The 22101-nt window shown below is 39.8% G+C and overlaps 1 protein-coding gene across 1 annotated transcript in view; it reads left to right on the top strand.

Moving 5' to 3' along the window:
- Positions 1-19430, top strand: part of COL28A1 (collagen type XXVIII alpha 1 chain) — a 160500-nt gene extending 141070 nt beyond the window's left edge. Inside the window, exons 33-36 of the mRNA XM_072764384.1 lie at positions 733-890; positions 15573-15759; positions 17441-17613; positions 18721-19430. Of these exons, the coding sequence (XP_072620485.1) occupies positions 733-890; positions 15573-15759; positions 17441-17613 (518 nt within the window). The 3' untranslated portion in view covers positions 18721-19430. The remainder of the gene's footprint in view (positions 1-732; positions 891-15572; positions 15760-17440; positions 17614-18720) is intronic.
- The last annotated feature ends 2671 nt before the right edge of the window (positions 19431-22101 follow it).

Genomic DNA, 22101 nt, shown 5'->3' with positions numbered 1-22101 from the left:
GCTTACATTTGGCTTCCATTTGGCCCCATCATTCCTTGACCATCCGTCGGGGAGTGGGGGGTGATGTGTCCTAGCTCAAACCTTCCTTGCCTCGTGCTGTTCCCAGCCTAGTTTGGGCACTGGCAGCGCACACCTGAAAGGTAGCATGCCCTGCTCAGAACCTTCCTGCTTTCTATTTCTCCCTTTCTCTAAGCCTTTTTCCCCTTAACATTGCAGGATGACTGGTGGGCTTAGTGGATATAGTCAGTCTCACTGGGCTGTTACTGTGTTAAAATGACCAGAAATTTTGCACATTTCAGAGACATTGTATTTTAATAATTAAAGAGCTTTATCATCTTAACCAGGGGAATTAGTTATTCATTCCAGCCAATGAGGGATATATTTTTGGACTGGCTGGCCTTTTGCTATCTCTGAAACCATAGGTAACTGCCTATTATTACTCCTTATGGGTGGGACCTACCCCTTCCACAGAGTAGTTCAGTTAACCGATGCTTTGGATAGCCAGGATTTAAGTGATTCTTTTGCCTTCATAGGCTGTTGTACATTATTAAATTAAACTGAATTATTTTAGATGGCCTCTTATGGATGATCCCCAAATGCTTGAAAACTTAGTTCACCAAGCAGGTGACTTCAAGTGATGGGAAAGTGACTTTATTTTAACGAGAGCATGGACTATCTCTTTAAACAGTGGTTCGTTTTATCCCCCCTACTTTTCTACTTCTCTTTTAAAAGACACCCTGAAGCAAAAATTGTTTAAAAAAAAGTGTGAGGATTTTGATTCCTACCTCATTCAAGTTTTGGGTTCACCGGCACTTCAACCTGGATTTGGGACATCAGGGGAAGAACTTGGTGAATCCACTCCAGAGCCTCGGAAGGAAATTTCAGAGACTGTAAGTAACTGTCTTGCTTAATTTGTGAGCTTGAAATTGTGTGTTCTGTTTTACGTCAAAGACCATCTTGGCCTGCACTGTCAAGAATCAACTGAGGGATGTGTATTTTCAAGTCCTTGGCTATAAATAGTAGTACTTTTGTTTTCACATTTCTAGTTCTGAAATAGCTCTGGGGCTTATGAGCATGAATATGAGATTTTTAAGTATTTCCATATTTAAAAGTAATTATTTATTGAATGTTGCAAATAATGTATTTTTTCCAAATAATATTTTTATAGTATGCCCCAACCACCATCAAAGGAATTGTGTACACTAGAACAGATTAACATGACACACTATTTGAATCACCCAGTTGCCATGCTCTGCAGATCCTTTTGTACCAGGCCACGAATCCCCCTCATCCATCTGTGGTTTTGCTCCCCATTTTGCACCCTCTCAAGTTTCTTCAAAGTATGCATATGCTCAACCTGCCATTTTCCATGTTCCAAGCTATGTTCTTGCTCATTTAGCTTCTACTTCCTGGGCTCAGAGTAGAGACTGGGTGGGAGGCCATGCATGTATCTCGTACAAGGTGGGTGCTCTGTTTCAGAGCTCATCAACCACACATGCATGAGAGAACTACTTCCTGAATGTATGGAGACAAATGTGACTGTCCTCATAACAAGCTTCTGGGCACTGACCTCAGCCAATCAGGTCAAGAGCAAAGCTTTTTTAGGTGAAAATTGGAAAGTCTCTCATAATTACTGGTAAGGGAGTGCTGTGCTCTTTCCCCACCAAGTTACAAGATCTAGACTGATCTCTACAACACATAAGGACATCCTCTAGCAAGCAGGCACACAGGAGTCATGACCCTATTCTGTGTGCTCAGTCAAGTCTTTGTGCTGTCCTTTTGTGAAAGGACATGAAAGATTCATTATGAGCAAGTGCAACAGTATTTTAGCATCAGGATTCAGTTAACTGTCTAGTTGGACTAAAGCTGTCGGAAACCTCCAGATCAGTAGTTGAACCCAGGACCATTCAGGAATCAGGCCTATGTTGCCATTCCTAAGGGGACAGACTATAGAACTCGCTGGATTTTTATCCTCTGTTCAAAAAGGGGCAGAAAAGTCTATGATATATTTTTATTTGATTAAATACTGACTGACTCCAAGATGGGAATTCCAATTAGAGCAACAGAATATTCCTAGATTGTAGATTGAAATTCACATACACATTTATACCACATGGTCTATATCAGGGGTCAGCAAACTCTTTCTATAAAGGGCCACAAAATACTTTGCTGGTCATTTGATCTCTCTTGCAATTACTCAGCTCTGCCTTTGAAGGGCAAAAGCAGCCACAGCCAACACTTAAGTGAACAAACATGGCTACATTTGGATAAAACTTGTTTCTAAAAACAGATGAAAGCTTGGGTTTGGCCCATGGGGTTTGCTGATCCTGGTCTTCACTGAGCATTTAAAAGTAAATTACAGACAATAAAGTACACAGTTTGTCTCCTTCTGAGCATGCAGTGCTCCTGGGGCCTTGCCTACTTGTGTGACCTACCACTTTTGCCCCTGTCCTACTCAATCTGTCCCTTGTGAACATCTCCTAGATAAGAGTAGACTTAGGTTTCATCTAGCAAGTGTCACTTAGACCCTGAGCTCTCCTTATAATCAATGTATTCCATAGTATATACTGATTTATTTACTGCTTACCAGTGGGTGGTTCTTAAGACACAGTTCCTGCTCAAGAGAAGTCCATGGCCTATCAGGAAGATGGATATATACGAGAATTATTAAGAACTTTAACAAAGCTGTAGATGAAGCACAAGAGACGTTGCAATTAATTTCAGAGTAAAAGAAGGCTTTCCAGAAGAAGTGACACTGAGCTGACTTTTAAGAATAAGTGGGAGTTTCTCATGACAAGAGTAAGGGGAAGGGTATTTCCAGCAGAAGGAACATGTGGCCAAAGGAGGATTCCAAAAGGCAAAGCATCTCAAGACATTAGGAAAAGTTAAGTCTAATTGGAGCCTGTGGTGAGTGTGGCAGGATGGTGAGTGGTACAGTGGGACAGTCAGGACTAATTATACATGCTTCATGTATCAAGTGAAAGAGCTTGAACTTCATGTGTAGGGCAGGCAGCCGGGAGAAAGCAGAGGAGTTTCTAAAGCAAGTATCATATGGTCATGTCTGGTTTGCAGGAGGAATAATCGTGTTGCAGCACAAAGGATAAATCAGAGGACAGGAGACTGAGCTGAACTGTGAGGTCTTGTACTCATCTGGGTGAGAGAGAATGCAGCCCCCGACTAAGGCAGGGAGGTCAGAATGAAAGCAGGCATGGATTGGAAGCCATTTCTGGGTTTGAGTGAACAGGATTTAGTGACTGGATGGACTGGAGGTCAGGGAGAGGTTAGCCAGCTGGGTTTCTAACTTGGATTTGGAGTGAACTGAAACACAGTCTGCTGAGATGGAGACTTAGAGGAGGCAGGGTGGGGGGTTTTGAAGGAAAATAAATGAGCTTGAAAAAAAAAATAACGAGCTTGGTTTGCTCCAGGAAAGCAGAGGTGCCTGAGGCACTCTTCAATGCACTTGTGACACAGAATGAGGAACAGTAAGTACCTTTGCCCCTGGTATCATGACACGGGAAGTTAGATGGCCCTGAGAGACAAGCATTGTGACCACATTATGGCAGGTGAAGCATTCTAGGAGTTGTGGAGGGCAAAGAGTAAGAAAAGTGCATCCCAAATAGTTTGGATTTAGAACACCAAGAGCCACATAGAGGGAAACTTAGCCTCAGCTAGGTCTTCTCCGGTGCCTCTAACAGAGATAGGGAAGCTTGCAATGGACTTGAGCTTCCTGGATGGCCCTCATCTCTAGACCTTCTCACTCTGGCTCTCTTTGCAGAAGCACCAAGGCAAGACTGGATTTTATTTTATTTTTTTAAAATTATTCATGAAAAACACACAAAGAGAGGCAGAGACATAGGCAGAGAGAGAAACAGGCTCCTGTGGGTAAGCTGATGTGGGACTCATCCCAGGACCCCAAGATTACGACTTGAGACAAAGGCCACCACTGAGCCACCCAGGCATGCCGGCAAGACTGGATTTTAGACAATGAACGTTCCCAATAGATTTTAGTCTGAACAAATATCTGTGCATGTATATTCACAGTTGTGTTTCTCATATGTTTATATAACGTGTACACACACATAAATACAAAAGCATACTTAAGGGATCCCTGGGTGGCGCAGCGGTTTGGCGCCTGCCTTTGGCCCAGGGCGCGATCCTGGAGACCCAGGATCGAATCCCACATCAGGCACCCGGTGCATGGAGCCTGCTTCTCCCTCTGCCTGTGTCTCTGCCTCTCTCTCTCTCTGTGTGACTATCATAAATAAATAAAAATTTAAAAAAATAGTTTAAAAAAAAAAAAAAAGCATACTTAAGATCCACCTTTATCTAAAACTATAATTACAGTATCCAAACATGTAAAGTTGATCTGTCCAAACTTTTCAATTCTCTGATTTTCCCCAAGCCTGCCCTAGGCAATACTGTCAAACAAACCATCTCAGAAGTCCTACTTCCCTTTCCATGTGTCTCTCTTTCCTTTCTGTATTGCCTCTACCACTCCTTACAGCATCTAAATCTCGCTTTCCTTCTTCCTCTTCTTTCTATGGAAATCTGTCCTTAGAGAAAAATCTAGTTATTTATACTTCTGTATGAAATCTAAGTCAATGGGTTTCCACCTCTAGGAAGGACTTACATACTAAGTCTTTTATCATATTGTGGAATGAACTTGAGGTACACTAAACATCTGTGCACAGGTATGTTGGGAAATAGAGCAGACGGATTTCCCAGGTTCTACTAAATTTGTAACTCTTCGGTAACCCCCTACTCTGTTGTTCTTTCAGGCCAGTCTTGGGAAGCTAAACATGTACATCCATTCTACTCTGTTCCTCTCCTGAAATCTCAGGATAATTTACACTTTGTATGGAATGTGTTACGTTTTACATTGTTAATAATTATTTATGTATATACCTCAACTCTCCTAATGGACTTAAATACCTTGAGAATGTGATGTGTCTAATTAAATTTTGTGTCCCACTCATGACTTAAAAATATGCTCCATCTTTCACACAGTACATACTTAGTAAATACTTACTGACCAAATGAGTGCTCTACCAAATGTTAGGCTAAAAAAGAAATCTAAAACTTCTTTTCAATGAAAGATGTCAATTGTACGTTTAAAAAAATCCTTATCTTTTATGGGAGTAAAAATGTTGGCACTCATGTTCCTTTATTCTTTCTGGGTGTAGTCAGTTAGGTTAAGATTTCCAAGGTATAAATGGGAGTGGGGCAATAAAATTAAGTAAATATCATTTAGTCAGACCAACTGGTTATATTCAGTCCATTAAGCAAATAGCATATTAATTTCCTGCATGAAATAACTTTTTGTCATTCTAAATGCATTAATAAAGTAATGTCAAAACACAGCTTGTTTATTCACTGGAACTGGTTTCTTGTAACAATATCCTAGTTCTTTTTCCGGTTGAAAGAGTAGAACAAAAAGAAGCCCTGTCTATCCTTTCCATAAAGCTTCTTTTTGTATTATAAAACTTTGTTCCCTGATTGCAGATAACTTAAATAACTGGCAGCAGCGATATGTTCCTCTTAGTGGAAAGGAGGCTGTGGGATTTCTAGGCAGAGTGATTCCACAACAAGCCAGTGAAAGGGAGAGTCAAAGCTAGTCTGGGAAGGGTCCCTGTGGGTAGCTCCACACCAAGTGGAGACATGTGGTGGAGGAAGTGGGAGCTGTGAGTCTTCTCCTTGCCTTCGTTATCATCAGGACATGTAGTCCAATGTGAGGATGCAGGCCCCTCATTTCCATGGAGGAAATGTATACCTTATTGATGTAAATGACAGGAAACTAACACAGCAGGCTGACTGCTGGCTGTCCCACCTTCTCATTTAGGGAAATTCTCTCTCTGGTCCCCATGCCACTTGCATCATTTCTCCCCTCCTGTCATTGTCACACAGCTGCTCCTAGCTCCCCATCTCATTTTCACCCTTGTTGGCTCTCCCATCTCTTGCCCTCCATTCCCTGCAATATTTATTCATTCTTACTGCACCCCGAGATCTTCTAGAGTAGGCTGCTTCTGAAATGGGCTCCTCCTGGCAATATTTTTAAAAACCAGAACCTGGGTAGGTTCTCACTTGATACCAGAATTGGATGTGTCCCTTGTGTCCCTTCATCCTACAACATGACCCTAGGCTCTATCCTCAATTCTGATGTGACACCTTTTAGTTTCCCACCTGTGCTCTGAGGCCCATCCCCTTCTGCCTCTTCCAAAACTCAGACCTTCTTCACTGTTGTACCAGTATTTCCTTTCCTGCCAGTATTTCTGACTCCCTCTCTGTTCTAGCAAGTAGGCTTCAGATTTTCCCATCTAAGAAAATCCTCTAACCTCATAGTTCACGTCCACCTTTTATTATCCTATCTCTATCTTTTTATTATAAAATGATTCCACAGGCCAGCCTCAGCTGTCTCTGCCTCTCTGTCAAACACACACACACACACACACACACACACACACACTCACTCACTCCCCTTCACTCTCCTTCCCTCTCTCTCCTTTCACATTCCTCACTTCCATTCACTTGGGAACACCTCTGAAGTCAGGCTACTGCCTCCAATATACCACTGAAACTCTGCTGGAACAATGATGAGTGATGTCCTAATTGCCACATCCTCATTGCCATCCTCTTACTTATTTTCTCTTTTGCGTAGAATACCATGCCACTCCTTTCTTTGGTTTTGAGAGTCCTCTTTCTCCTTGTTCCCCTTTCAGCCTTGTTAGCATTCTCAATTGTTTTTGGGGTTTCACTTTCTCTGTTTACTCCTTAAATATTAAACTCTTCACTTCTCTAAGATCTGACCTTAGCCTTTTTCTCTTTCTTATGTTAACAACTCTCAAATCTGCCTCCCAGTCCAGACTTTTCTTCTGGGCCCTAGATTCATATATTTGATTGTCTGTGCAGATCACATCCTGGGTGTTTTGCCGGCATTCAACATGGAATTTGTTCACAATGCAGGTCCTCCAGATTGCCTTCCGTAGGGGGATGGTCCCACCAACCAGCCAGGCATCTGACAAGATACCTGGAATACATCTGTAGCTCTATTCTTACTTTTTCTTCCCCAATCATTGGTATTGTCTTCTTTGATCTGCACTTCTCATCCCTCTATCCATGCTATCAACTCTTTTCTCCTCTTCCATATCTCTACTCTCTTAGATTGAGTCTGATAATTGTCTATATTAATAAATATGTTCTCAAAACTCTTGTCCTATCTCTCTTTTCTATATCCTCTCCAGTTTATTCATTACTTGTTGATAGCATCATTTATTTTTTACTCTTAAAAAATAAGTAATATTTTTTCTATATATATAATTCCATTTGGCTGAATTACCTTTAAAAAATCTGTGTATAATACAATGGCCTATATTTTAGCTTGGTATTAAGCCTCCATGATGGTACATTAGGAAAAATAACATAAATATTTGAGTATATCTGTATTTTCTCCTAATGTCCTATTCAGGTAAAATTTTAGAAGTTGCTTGATCATATTACACTCATTATTATTATTATTATTATTATTTTTTAAATTTTTTATTTATTTATGATAGTCACAGAGAGAGAGAGAGAGGCAGAGACACAGGCGGAGGGAGAAGCAGGCTCCATGCACCGGGAGCCCGATGTGGGATTCGATCCCGGGTCTCCAGGATCGCGCCCTGGGCCAAAGGCAGGCGCCAAACCGCTGCGCCACCCAGGGATCCCTACACTCATTATTAAATGAAATATCCTATCCAAAGGTCATAATCAATGCTTTTAAAACACATGGACTTTTCAAACTTTCAAAAAAACTTGAAACTGAGACTTGTGTTAGTTTAGGCTCTCCACTGACAGGAAAACTAAGTTGATTTCCTGAAATCAGACCTTGTTATTTGTAAGTGACCTTGACTAAGCCACATATATAGATATGGTCATATTGATCGATATTATAATTTATTTGTTTATAAAATAAAATCAATACTCTCTCATTGTGGTGGTCAAAAAACTCAAATTCTTGATAAAACACTGCATAACAACTAATATTAGTATTGCTTAGTGAAGTTCTATATAAGCATCATATATTGCTAATAATAAACTTATTACTTTAGAATATAAGATGCTTCTATCTTATGAAGGAGGAAAAAAATGCATTGCAGACTGATCTAGAAGAAATATTCTGGACCTAGAAGTCAGGAAACTTGGCTTGTAATCTCAATCCTGAAGCTAAACATTTTATTTCCTTGGCTCTGTAGTATATACGTATTGGCGGGGGGGGGGGGGGGGGGGCAGAAGGAGAGGGAATGAGAGAAGCCTAAGCAGGCTCCACACTGAGCACAGAGCCAGATGTGGAACTCCATCTCACGACTGAGGTTATGACTTGAGCCAAAATTAAGAATCAGATGCTTAACAGACTGAGCCACCTAGATGCCCCAAATTCAATATTTTTTATTACTTCAGAGATGAGGATGCATCTATTTAATGTGTTGTGGCCTTTTTAAGAAGACTTTTCAAATTTATACTGTATCTCACAGCGAATGACATCTTAGAAATGAAATTTGACAACTGCCTGACATTGGGTGAATCATCTATTTCTTGGGGTTTCTCTTCCCTCATTTGCAAAGTAAGAGATTATTGCTAGGCTCTTTGTCCTTTTTATAAAAATATGTGATTAGAAAGAACAGTCAGAAGCATTTACTGGACAATGCCAGAGTGGAGAGCATTATACTAAGGGAGGAGAGGCTTTAGCCAGATTAAAATCCGGTAGTTCACCCTCTAGCACAGCTGCAGGCCATCAGGGGAGGCACACAGCTCAAACTTCAGGTGTTCCTGTTAGTCCGCAGCAACTTTAAATGCAAATAAAGAGCATCAGTTTAAATATGTGCTGAGAGACCTGGCAACGAAGTGTTGTCACCTGGAAGGAGTCAATTAAGGTTGGAAGCCTAGAAACGCAAGCACCTTGCGGGCCCTGGCTGTAGAACCAGCTGGTGGGAGCAAATCCCCCGCAGCCAACCTCGAGAAGCTTGGACCCTCAGGCTGGGAAAAGCGAAGCCTGAACCCGTGGGCTAATGCAGATAATCATTAGCACTCATTCCGAGAAGACGTGCGTCCCACGTGAAGGCTTGCTGTAATATATCCAAGATTCTGGGTGCTGGATTCTGAGGAAAATGTTTGGAATTCAGAAACCAAATGACCTTTTGGAACAGTGCGGCACCTGCTAGTGATCCCCCGTCAGCTCATACCCTCACATCCCCAGGGGCCGCTGGCCATCGGCTTTCTTCTCCTAAAGACCTGCTCTAAGGCCCAAAGAGACTGACAGCGTCCCATGTCCCATCTGCCTGTCCCGCTGCACGGAGCAGCCCTGGACTCCAGAAGCTGGCCCCTCACGGGCCTCTACTTCCTCTTCCGTGTCTTTACTGTGGGGAGCCCCTGCTTGGAGCTGGGACCACTCGTTTCCTCCAAGGCAGGCCCGTGAGCTGATAGGACAGACTAGTGTTCCCATTTGTTCTCTACTTGTGCTCGGATAAAGTTCAGGTGCTTGCCTGTGTCTTCAGTCTGGTCCTCCTCCTCCTCCTCTCTCTCTAGAGGCAGTGACTGAATTTGGTGTGCATTCTGCTGGGGAAGTTTGGAGCTGGTTAATTTCCACTTTTAGAGGTAGAAATCACATCAGGGTTTAATCTTATCTTACTTTAAAATGATGACATTAGGGGCGTCTGAGTGGCTCGACGGGTTGAGCATCTGCCTTTGGCTCAGGTCATGATCCCCGGGTCTCAGGATCAAATCCCGCAGCAAGCTCCCTGCTCCATGGGGACCCAGCCTTTCCCTCTGCCTCCCTCTCTCTCAGTCTTCTGGAATGAAGAAATAAAATCTTTTTAAAAAACTGATGACATTAAAACCTAAAGGAATGGAATAATTAATCCCAAATCCTTTCTCTCCTTCTCTATCCCTGTAACTCATTCTGAATTTATCCAATGCTACTATTTGCTGTTCTGTGCTATAACGATTTTTAAAAAGAAAACAAAAAGGAAAGAAAAAAGGGGAGGGAGAAAAAGGAATGAGATGAAGATGAAGAAAACCGTAGCATGGTTTAATTTATCTTATCAGGGAGGTGATGGTTACACGTGTGAAATGGAAAATGATAGAAAATAGTGTTGGGCTAGGGGCTAGCTTCTGTATGGTCAGGGCCAAGGAGAGGAGCAGTAGGAGGTACTGTGCAACAACTGGAAGGGGAGCGCTGGTGCTGACTGGGTTATTGGGTGAGGTTTTGCTGCCGGGACCAACTTTCCAACAGAAAACAAAAAGCAAATAAATGTTTAAGAAAGGATATTGTTGTTATATATTGAAATATAGTTATGTAATTCAATGGTATTTTATGGTCACAGTAAAATAAATGGAACCATAATATATTAAATTCAAAAAACATTAAAAACCAACACTACAAAAAAAAAAACCAACAACACTACAGCATGTTTTTTTGTTTTTTTAAAAAAATGCATGTAGGAAGAGGATTGAGCTAAAAGTACACCTGAATGTCAACAATGATTATTTCTGGGAGGTGGGATCCCTTGTGATTCTTATTTTCTTCTTGTTGCTTGTCCAGATTTTCTAAATTCCTCTCAATTAATGTTTGTTTTTGTAATAAGAAAACTATGAAAATGGCAAATCATAGTGATTATGCATTTGTTTAAATAATCTGAAATCTCATGGAACCAAAAGATAAAATCACCCTCATTTATGAGAAAAAATTAATTTCACTTGTTCTAGAACCTGAGGTAACCTGAGGTAGCAGTAGTAGTCAAAAGCCCCAAATGATGCAGTGACTGAGAAAGAAAACACACACTCCTAAACTTACAAGTGGTAAAGAATAACTTATGAGGCCTTAAGGCTTGAACAAGGTAATGATTTATAGGCCAAGTTAAGTCTTTTAAGAAAACTGCTGTCCAGTGTACTTCAAAAGAATCTTCTAAATTGGCAGATAGGATGTCTGAAGTGTAGCCTAATAGCTGTTGGCTTTTTTATGTTTCATAAACTACTCTTTAGTCAAGCTTTTAACTTATTTTTTTTCCTTAACAAAATATGTGCAGGCAAACACAACAAAACCAAAAAATAGTTATCTTTTTCTTGAAACAGGCATTTCTCAGACTTTACCACTAGCTTATCAAGTGATTTTTGGAAGTTCTTTCATCATTTGGAGCTTTAGATTCCTCTACAGAAAATGAAGTACTCACAAAATTTTCCTTCAGTCTTAAAATTCTTTAGTCCAATGATAATAACAAAACCTCCCATTCAAATCAATATACATACACACCAGATCATTCTCAAAGAAAGAGGAATGCCAGATGGCCCACAATTTTACATCAATTTGTCCCAAAAGTTGTGTTTTGGGGCTAGTGAAGAGTCATGATTGCATTTGAATTAAGCACCTTTTATATCAGGCTGTTGACCAAACTAGTCCCAATGGAAATGTTTACTTTGATTTACCTAGTAGTATTTTAATTTTTGTAAAAATATACACACACGAGTAACAGAATTTTTTTAATTTTTTATAATAAATTTATTTTTTATTGGTGTTCAATTTACCAACATACAGAATAACACCCAGTGCTCATCCCGTCAAGTGCCCCCCTCAGTGCCCATCACCCATTCACCCCCACCCCCCAGCCTCCTCCCCTTCCACCACCCCTAGTTCGTTTCCCATAGTTAGGAGTCTTTATGTTCTGTCTCCCTTTCTGATATTTCCCACACATTTCTTCTCCCTTCCCTTATATTACCTTTCACTATTATTTATATTCCCCAAATGAATGAGACCATATAATGTTTGTTCTTCTCCGATTGACTTACTTCACTCAGCATAATACCCTCCAGTTCCATCCACGTTGAAGCAAATGGTGGGTATTTGTCGTTTCTAATGGCTGAGTAATAGTCCATTGTATACATAAACCACATCTTCTTCATCCATTCATCTTTCAGTGGACACCGAGGCTCCTTCCACAGTTTGGCTATTGTGGCCATTGCTGCTATAAACATCGGGGTGCAGGTGTCCCGGTGTTTCATTGCATCTGAATCTTTGGGGTAAATCTCCAACAGTGCAATTGCTGGGTCATAGGGCAGGTCTATTTTTAACTCTTTGAGGAACCTCCACACAGTTTTCCAGAGTGGCTGCACCAGTTCACATTCCCGCCAACAGTGTAAGAGGGTTCCCTTTTCTCCGCATCCTCTCCAACATTTGTGGTTTCCTGCCTTGTTAATTTTCCCCATTCTCACCGGTGTGAGGTGGTATCTCATTGTGGTTTTGATTTGTATTTCCCTGATGGCAAGTGATGCAGAGCATTTTCTCATGTGCATGTTGGCCATGTCTATGTCTTCCTCTGTGAGATTTCTCTTCATGTCTTTTGCCCATTTCATGATTGGATTGTTTGTTTCTTTGGTGTTGAGTTTAATAAGTTCTTTATAGATTTTGGAAACTAGCCCTTTATCTGATATGTCATTTGCAAATATCTTCTCCCATTCTGTAGGTTGTCTTTGAGTTTTGTTGACTGTATCCTTTGTTGTGCAAAAGCTTCTTATCTTGATGAAGTCCCAATAGTTCATTTTTGCTTTTGTTTCTTTTGCCTTCATGGATGTATCTTGCAAGAAGTTACTGTGGCTGAGTTCAAAAAGGGTGTTGCCTGTGTTCTTCTCTAGGATTTTAATGGAATCTTGTCTCACATTTAGATCTTTCATCCATTTTGAGTTTATCTTTGTGTATGGTGCAAGGGAGTGGTCCAGTTTCATTCTTCTGCATGTGGATGTCCAATTTTCCCAGCACCATTTATTGAAGAGACTGTCTTTCTTCCAATAGATAGTCTTTCCTCCTTTATCGAATATTAGTTGACCATAAAGTTGAGGGTCCACTTCTGGGTTCTCTATTCTGTTCCATTGATCTATGTGTCTGTTTTTGTGCCAGTACCACACTGTCTTGATGACCACAGCTTTGTAGTACAACCTGAAATCTGGCATTGTGTTGCCCCCCAGCTATGGTTTTCTTTTTTAAAATTCCCCTGGCTATTCGGGGTCTTTTCTGATTCCACACAAATCTTAAAATAATTTGTTCTAACTCTCTGAAGAAAGTCCATGGTATTTTGATAGGGATTGCATTAAACGTGTAAATTGCCGTGGGGAACATTGACATTTTCACAATATCAATTCTGCCAATCCATGAGCATGGAATATTTTTCCATCTCTTTGTGTCTTCCTCAATTTCTTTCAGAAGTGTTCTATAGTTTTTAGGGTATAGATCCTTTACCTCTTTGGTTAGGTTTATTCCTAGGTATCTTATGCTTTTGGGTGCAATTGTAAATGGGGTTGACTCCTTAATTTCTCTTTCAGTCTCATTGTTAGTGTATAGAAATGCCATTGATTTCTGGGCATTGATTTTGTATCCTGCCACGCTACCAAATTGCTGTATGAGTTCTAGCAATCTTGGGGTGGAGGCCTTTGGGTTTTCTATGTAGAGTATCATGTCATCGGCGAAGAGGGAGAGTTTGACTTTTTCTTTGCCAATTTGAATGCTTTTAATGTCTTTTTGTTGTCTGATTGCTGAGGCTACGACTTCCAGTACTATGTTGAACAGCAGTGGTGAGAGTGGACATCCCTGTCTTGTTCCTGATCTTAGGGGAAAGGCTCCCAGTGCTTCCCCATTGAGGATGATATTTGCTGTGGGCTTTTCGTAGATGGCTTTTAAGATGTTGAGAAATGTACCCTCTATCCCTACACTCTGAAGAGTTTTGATCAGGAATGGATGCTGTATTTTGTCAAATGCTTTCTCTGCATCTATTGAGAGGATCATATGGTTCTTGGTTTTTCTCTTGCTGATATGATGAATCACATTGATTGTTTTACGAGTGTTGAACCAGCCTCGTGTCCCGGGGATAAATCCTACTTGGTCATGGTGAATAATTTTCTTAATGTGTTGTTGGATCTTATTGGCTAGTATCTTGTTGAGAATTTTTGCATCCATGTTCATCAGCGATATTGGTCTGTAATTCTCCTTTTTGGTGGGGTCTTTGTCTGGTTTTGGAATTAAGGTGATGCTGGCCTCATAGAACGAATTTGGAAGTACTCCATCTCTTTCTATCTTTCCAAACAGCTTTAGTAGAATAGATATGATTTCTTCTTTAAACGTTTGATAGAATTCCCCGGGAAGCCATCTGGCCCTGGACTTCTGTGTCTTGGGAGGTTTTTGATGACTGCTTCAATTTCCTCCCTGGTTATTGGCCTGTTCAGGTTTACTATTTCTTCCTGTTCCAGTTTTGGTAGTTTGTGGCTTTCCAAGAATGCGTCCATTTCTTCTAGAATGCCTAATTTATTGGTGTATAGCTGCTCATAATATGTTTTTAAAATCGTTTGTATTTCCTTGGTGTTGGTAGTGATCTCTCCTTTCTCATTCATGATTTTATTAATTTGAGTCTTCTCTCTCTTATTTTTAATAAGGCTGGCTAATGGTTTATCTATCTTATTAATTCTTTCAAAGAACCAACTCCGAGTAACAGAATTGATTGGCCTTTCCCCGTGTGTGTGTGTGTGTGTGTGTGTGTGTGTTTGTGTACAGAATCAGAAACAGTGGAATTGCTTAGACAGCAGAGAAGAGCTAATGGTGACAGCTGGCTCTAGACACAGGATGATGGGTAAGAAGGCATCAAAAATTACTTGACTTTGTTTGTAGATTTGCCTATTAAATTAAAAAAAAAGGAAAAAAGAGGGCCTTGAAAGGATAAATGACCATCCTGTGCCAAGACCAAGATAAATGATCAATTTAATTTCCTGTAGCTGGGGTCCAAGGGGGAAAAAAGTAAAAGAACTTAATTGGTCCCATAAATGATTGCCCTTGCTCCTGGCAATTGTAGTCAAGAATAACTGATCTGACATTTTTTTTTTGAAGCAAAATACCTTTTTTTCCTTGTCTCATTACATATCATAAATATAGATAAAACAGAAACTGGAGTCCAGAAAACTTGCTTTTATAATTATATTCCTTTGTTCCTTAGCTAACAAACATTTCTAAAACTCCTTTGAAGCTAAGTATCCTGCAGCACTGGCATTTGCTGGGGTCCAGATATTAGGATGAGATGAAAAGTGATTGCTACTGTTTTTATTTCAGCTGTATTATTGTCCTCTGCCACCCCCATCCCCAATCTCAAAATCGATTGAGAGTTTGTTGTAGATATTCTGGAATATATTGTTAATTTATCTAGTGTTAAGAAATGGAGAAAAGGCTATTTTAAAAAAAGTCAGAGAAACTAGGTTATTTCCCCTCCTCATGCCAGTGACTATGAAAAGAATGAAGATTAACTCCTCCTAAGCTCACCACCTTTCATGCCCTGCATGCAGATCTCTCTGGAAGGTCCAGCACATGCCTGGCAGTGGGAGCGTCCATAATTTAGGTACTCAGGGATGCATGATATAGAAGAGGGGCATCGTTTCCTGAGTTTTTACTGAAATAATATTGGAGAATTGGGGAGAAGAAGCAATGCTGAATTTTCCCCTAAATGTTCCCCAAAGCAAACTAACTTTTCTGACTTGATTATCACCAGAAACAAAAATGTGGATGTTTTGTGTAGGTCAGTGTCTCTGGAGCTGAGGACAAAGAGAATGAGCCTCCAGAGCCTACCTGGGCTGGCAGCCTGGCCACCAGTCCTTCACCTGAGGCTGCTGCCACCGAGCAGCCAGAAGATGGGACAGAGGGTGTAGAATCCAGAATTCCAAGTCCTGTTTTGAACTTACAGCCAGAAAAGTTGGCGCACAAAGGTAAGAAACACCTGCTAATATGCTGCTGTGTCTATAATGTCAAGGTGCGGGGGGGGGGGGGGGGGGGGCGCGCTCTAAGCACTCATTCAGAAAGGATGTGTTTTGACTCTAAATAGGAAACACATTTTATTATATAGCAAATTAGAAAATTGTGGAACAAATTCGGTCAATAAAATTTTTTTAAAATTCTTGTAACATTTTTTTTTAATTTAAATGCCTTTAGAGAGGATTGTGTTCCCACTTTACCATAGCCCCTACCATTCCCTGTTGTATTATATGTGGCCTTGACACATATAGACATTTGAATTTCACCCAGACTGTAGAAGAGAAAAAAAGCTAGAACCTAGATTCTTCCACATATTTTCTATGGTTACTATCTATAGAAATTAATCATTATATACATAGTTTCTGAAGAACAGGCCCATAAACAACATCTTTGCCCAAAAGAAGCTCAGAGGTTGGCTTGACAAGTTAGACAATATACATTATTTAGTTTTTAACAGTGGAGATAGTGAAAGTCTACTACTTTCCATTTGATCTAAGAAGTCTTCATAGGAGAGGTGGATTTGGAGGTTAGTTTTGGAAAATAAAGGAATCAAGACATGCTCCATATCTAGGGAGATGAATCTGGGAGATGGAGAGAGGGCTTGTTTTGCAACTAAGGAGTAAAGCTTACGGCATATAAACTGTCTCACAGAACACAAGTCTCAGGCAACAAGTACCTAATTGGTTCTTGTGGCTTTTCTTACCCTGGAATCACATCTCCAGGTAAGGAATACTGATCAAGACACTAAGGAGTACTACAAAATAAAAAGAGATTTAATGAATGGCTTTATTATTGTAGTTCTCTTTTGTTTTTTTTTTTTCTTTACGGTGGAAGTGTTTCTAAAATTTATTCATAAGTAGACATTAAAAGCTCATGTTTTTATTGTCCTGTAGGAATTGCTCTTTTTGAAGTTTTTTTTAATTTAGAGAGAGAGAGAGAGTGAGCAGGGAGAGGGGCAGAGGGGGAGGGAGAGAATCTTAAGTAGACTACACTGAACATGAAGCCCAACGTAGGTTTCCATCTCACAACCCTGAAATCATGACCTGTGCTGAAATCAAGAGTCGGATGCTTAACTGACTGAGTCACTCAGGCACCCCAAGAACTGCTCTTTTTAAAAGAAAAATGTGATATAAGAAGAGCCCTTTATTTATATATATTTTTGTAACTTAAAAGGATTTTCCTTTTTTAGTAGGCACAATTAATGTGATCACAGTGGTACTTTCCATGAACATACTGGGAAGAAAGGTGTATAGAAGGCTGAGATCATCTTTATTCCAAATGTTAATCTAATTTTAAATCTAGTCCAAAGTAAATGAAGAAATCCTAGTTTTCTCTTGTCAACTAATCGTTGCAAGAGTATTAGTCAATGAAGGTGCTATGCTTTCAGGGGAATATACACTTTTAATGAGATTTCATGAAGATCAAAAACTTTTATGTTTTCAAAGGAGTATCTAATGGTGGAGTTGGTGGTAGTGAAGGAAATATTTTAGGTATTAGGGAACCCTTCTTTAACTTGTTACCTCATTTTCTTGGTGTGCTTGGGTGCATGGAGAATAAACTTCATAAAGCTTTCACTTTTCATCTTTTCAGGGAAAGAAAAACCTATAATGACACATGATCCTTTTCTCACTCTAGATCCTAGATGCTTGGAAGCCCTAAAGCCAGGAAACTGTGGAGAATACGTGGTTCGATGGTATTATGACAAACAGGTCAACTCCTGCGCCCGCTTTTGGTTCAGTGGCTGTAATGGCTCAGGAAATAGATTCAACAGTGAAAAGGAGTGTCAAGAAATCTGTGTTCAAGAATGAGTAAGTGAATCAACCCCTCATGAATCAAGGCTGAATATCTATCAGCAAACCTAGAAAGAACCTCTATAATTTCAACATATTCACCCAATACAAATAAAACACCATATCTGAGTATATACTGAGTACTTCATTTATAAACATAATTGAATCTTTATAACCACCCTAGGATATAGATATTAACTATTTTTATTGGCAAAGAAGCTGAGGCTCTGAGGATTTCAGGGACTCTAGAACTAAAAAGTGGCATAACTGGGGGTTTTGAGTCAGGGATGTATAACCTCAATGGACAGTCTCTAGCCACATCATGGCTTGCAGTGTCATTCTGATCTACATTAATTCTTATTCTCTGCATTACGTTGGATTAAACTCCTGCCCTGGCCAGAGGTCCCCAGCCCCTCAGCCCCTCCCATTGGCCCAGTCCTGAACCCCATTAAAGCCCTGCCTCTAGCAAAAGGGAGGTGGTTGGCAAGGATCTGAGTTTGGCAATTAGAAGGGAAGGGAGCATATCTCTGGATAGCAGGAGGTAAGATGAGAAAGACTTTCTGCTTGGGGTAAACCCAGCAAGATGGTGGTTCTGAGAGATGAGAGGCACTGGAATAGAAGTGAGGTGCTGAGGGTAGTTAGATTTTTGCCTTGCTAGTCCTTAAAGAGATTGAGAAACCAATCTGATTGAAAATTACCTAACTAAAATTTATTAACAATTGTCACTCTCCACTCCTCCAACATGTTTGGTAACAAAGGCTTTATTGTGTGTTTAAACTCTATGTTTAAGACAAAACTTGTAACTTAAACCAAGGAATTCTTTCTACCCTTCCTTTAAAATACATAAATGAGACTTTCACTGTTAGGGGGCAGAAAGAGAAGGCATGTGACAACCAGGCACCCCTTGAAGCCCACATCCAGTCTTGAACAGGGTATTTTGAAGATCAGACTGCCACTGAAAAATGAGCCACTAAATTGAAATACAACCCAACAGAGTAATAGAGAATTGACTCTGTCATTTTATAATAATTTTGAGACATCCAGCCTGGTAAGATCATTAGTTGTGAGCTGTGCTCAGGCAGCATTGGTGCATATCATCTTCAGCACGCTTTTTTCTTCTTTCAGGCCTAAGACCCCCATTCAAGTCTGGCAGTACAAAACAGAACACTCAAGGAAGAGGGAGCTGGATGAACAGCCACCTTAACAAACACAATTTTGTGTGGTTTAGTTAAAATTTTATTAGGTAATATTTGGTACCATGAAAGAATATAGGCAATGTACTTGTAAGTCACCGAACATGATAATAAGATAAACATCAGTGAACATATCATACTGACAGTCAACCAAATACAATCAATTCTGTTGAAGGTTCCTGTGTGGACTTCTGCAAACCCAGCCCCCTGTTTCCTGCTGGGGATAACCCATCCTGAATTTTGTGCTTAACATTTTACTTTGCTATTGGGTTTTTACATGTAATTTTACATGTAAAATCACATAGATTTCTATGTAGTTCTACAAAATACATAGTCTTGCTTATTTTAGAGCTTTATAAAAATTGGGTCATATTCTAGTTTTCTGCAACTTGCTATTTTCATCCAATATTATAATTAATCCATATGTTTTATCATATATAAATATATTCCTAAATAACTTATTATTTAGGGTTTTTTGAACTTTAGAAAATTTGTTTCATAATATGTAATTCTTTGCAACTTGGTGTGTCATTACATAATTCATATATCTCCATTTACATTCAAAGTTGTATCATATTTGTGTGAATATATCACAATATATTTAACCATTGCCTTGTCTATGATTAAATTGTTTCTATTTAATTTTTCCTCCCTGATCCATCAGTGTTGCTATGAATGCTCTTATGCAGTTTTGGGTATATGCTCTTATGCAGTTTCGGGTGTATGTGTACCAGTGTTTTTCCAGGATATATACCCTAAGGTGGAATTGTTGGGTTGCAGGACATATAAACATTCAAAACTAGTGTATTATACCAATTTTTTCCCCCAGAGTGTTTGAACCAATTCATTACAAATTCGCACCAGTTGTGTATAACAGTGTCCATTGTTTGATATTCTTGTCAACATTTAGTATTGTCAGATTTCTTCATTTTGCTAACAGTGGGTGTAAAATGGTATCTTATTTTAAATTGACTTTCTCTGGTGACATCTTACTATATTTGTTTACTATCTCTGCTGAGGCTTATGTGAAATGTCTGTTGATATTTGGAGATTTTTCTATTGGATTGTCAGTCTTTTTTCTTATTGAATTTCTGGAGTTCCTTATAGGTTCTAAAATTGAATTCTTTATTATTTGTGGCCTCGTATCTTTGTGCCTTTTTACTTTACTTTTTTTTCCCTTAAATGAGCAGAAGTCCTCAATTTTAATGCAATCAAATTTACCCATCTTTTCTCTTGGGGATAGCACTTTTTTTTTTCTTGTTTATGCTGACCAGCCTCTTAAGCCACTTTTTTTGGGGTAGGAACTCCCCCAGGACAGAAGAAATTGCTCTGGGTACTGAGTGTATGTCTCTAGATTTCCATCTGCATGCATGGTAATTCCTTATGATCCTATTAGCACTATGGTAATTTCTCAGTGGCTGTTTTTTTTCTTCATCTTTTTTAGTTATCCTCAGCATGAAAGTGGGTCTGATCTACATGGATGGCCATTAATCTATTGATTTGCTGTGTGAGGGAGGGCTTCAGGTATTTTCTTATTTCCTGGAAGCTCAGCAATGCATTAAAAGGCATGCATTGGTCACCATATGGATGTTGGAAAGTAGAAGGACCATTGGGAATATCCAGACTGCTATTTTTGTCAGAACAGAAGTATTTATATTCCTATTCCAAGTTTTTCACAACTTTACCCAGACAGAAAATTGATATGCAAACATGTTATAATGTTGACTTGGGTCTTCATCCCTTTGTCTGAAATGTCTTTTTCTCCTTCCATGACTGACTGAATCCTAATACTTCAAGGACAACTTGTGGACTTCCTTTGCATTCCTTGCTCATCTTTATCAGTTGGGCTATGCTCAACACTGAGTGCCCAAAGCACTTGGCTTACACCTCCATTCTACCTTGACCACCATCTGAACAGCCTTGCACTGAGACCATCTGCATTAATTTGCTTTTTGTTGCTTTAACAAATTACCACAAATTTGGCAGCATACACATCACAAATGTATTATCTTTAGTTCTGTAGGTCAGAAGTCCTATGCAGTTCTCACTGAGCTAAAATCATGGTGTCATGGGACTTGTACTTCTTCTGGAGGATCTGGGGAAGAATCTGTCTCCTTACCTTTTCCAATTTCTTTTTCTTTTTCTTTCTTTTTTTTTTTTTTTTTACCTTTTCCAATTTCTAGTGGCTCTCCACAATCCTTGGCTAGTAGCCCCTTCCTCTGTTTTCAAAACCAGTGACAGCAGGTTGAATTCTTCTCATGCTGCCATCTCTCTGGTTCTCTGAGTATAGCTGGGAAAGATTCTCTTCTTCTTCTTCTTTTTTTTTTTTTTTTAAGATTTATTTATTTATTTATTATAGACAGAGGGAGAGAGAGAGAGAGAGAGGGAGGCAGAGATACAGGCAGAGGGAGAAGCAGGCTCCATGCCGGGAGCCCGACATGGGACTCGATCCCAGGACTCCAGGATTGCGCCCTGGGCCAAAGGCAGGTGCCAAACCACTAAGCCACCCAGGGATCCCCAGATTCTCTTCTTTTAAGGATGTGATTAGACTGGGTCTACCTGAATGACCCAAGATACTTTCATCTTCTCAAGGCCTTCAACCTTAACCATATCTACAAAATCCCTTTTGCTATGTAAGGGAAAGGGAATGGTTGGGGTCATTATTCCATGGACCGTAGCACCTATATCTTCTGACTGCTTTCTGAGATTAGGAGCAATGCAGGCCTTGTTTATCTCTGTGTCCCTAGTTCCTGGCACATAAGAAGAACTCCATACATTTGAAAAAAATTAGAATTGACTTCATAAAAATAATTGCAGAAATAATAACTACTTAGGAGAAAAAAAGATCAAAGAAATATCACACTAGTTTAAAAAGATAATTTAGAGGGGCACTTGAATAGCTCAATTGGTTAAGTATCCTGACTCTCCATTTCAGCTCAGGTCGTGATCTCAGCATCACTTAAGATTGTCTCTCCCTCTCCCTCTGGCCCCCAACCCCTGTATGCATGCTCTCTCTCTCTCTCTCTAAAAAAAAAAAAAAAAGCATTGGGACATGCCAGTTGATACCTCTTTCCATTGTCCCAAGCTCAAGGACATACTCAGAATTAGAGGACAGAATGATAAAAGAGCCATGGAAATAGGGCAAATTACTCAAAGCACCAGAATGAAAGAGGACATATCGACTATTTTAAAATAACACAACCATTCTGAAAGGCTCCAGAATCCAGATGTCAGAGTAGAAGTTGTTAGGATAGAAGCCACAGAAGACATCCAAGTCAAGTTGCATCAGTGGGAGTCAGCGTTATCTAAGGAA

Source organism: Vulpes vulpes, chromosome 7, assembly GCF_048418805.1.
Source record: "Vulpes vulpes isolate BD-2025 chromosome 7, VulVul3, whole genome shotgun sequence".
Taxonomy (NCBI): Eukaryota; Metazoa; Chordata; class Mammalia; order Carnivora; family Canidae; genus Vulpes; species Vulpes vulpes.
Note: the sequence above shows the minus strand (reverse complement) of the source record. Positions and strands in the feature narration are given on the sequence as shown.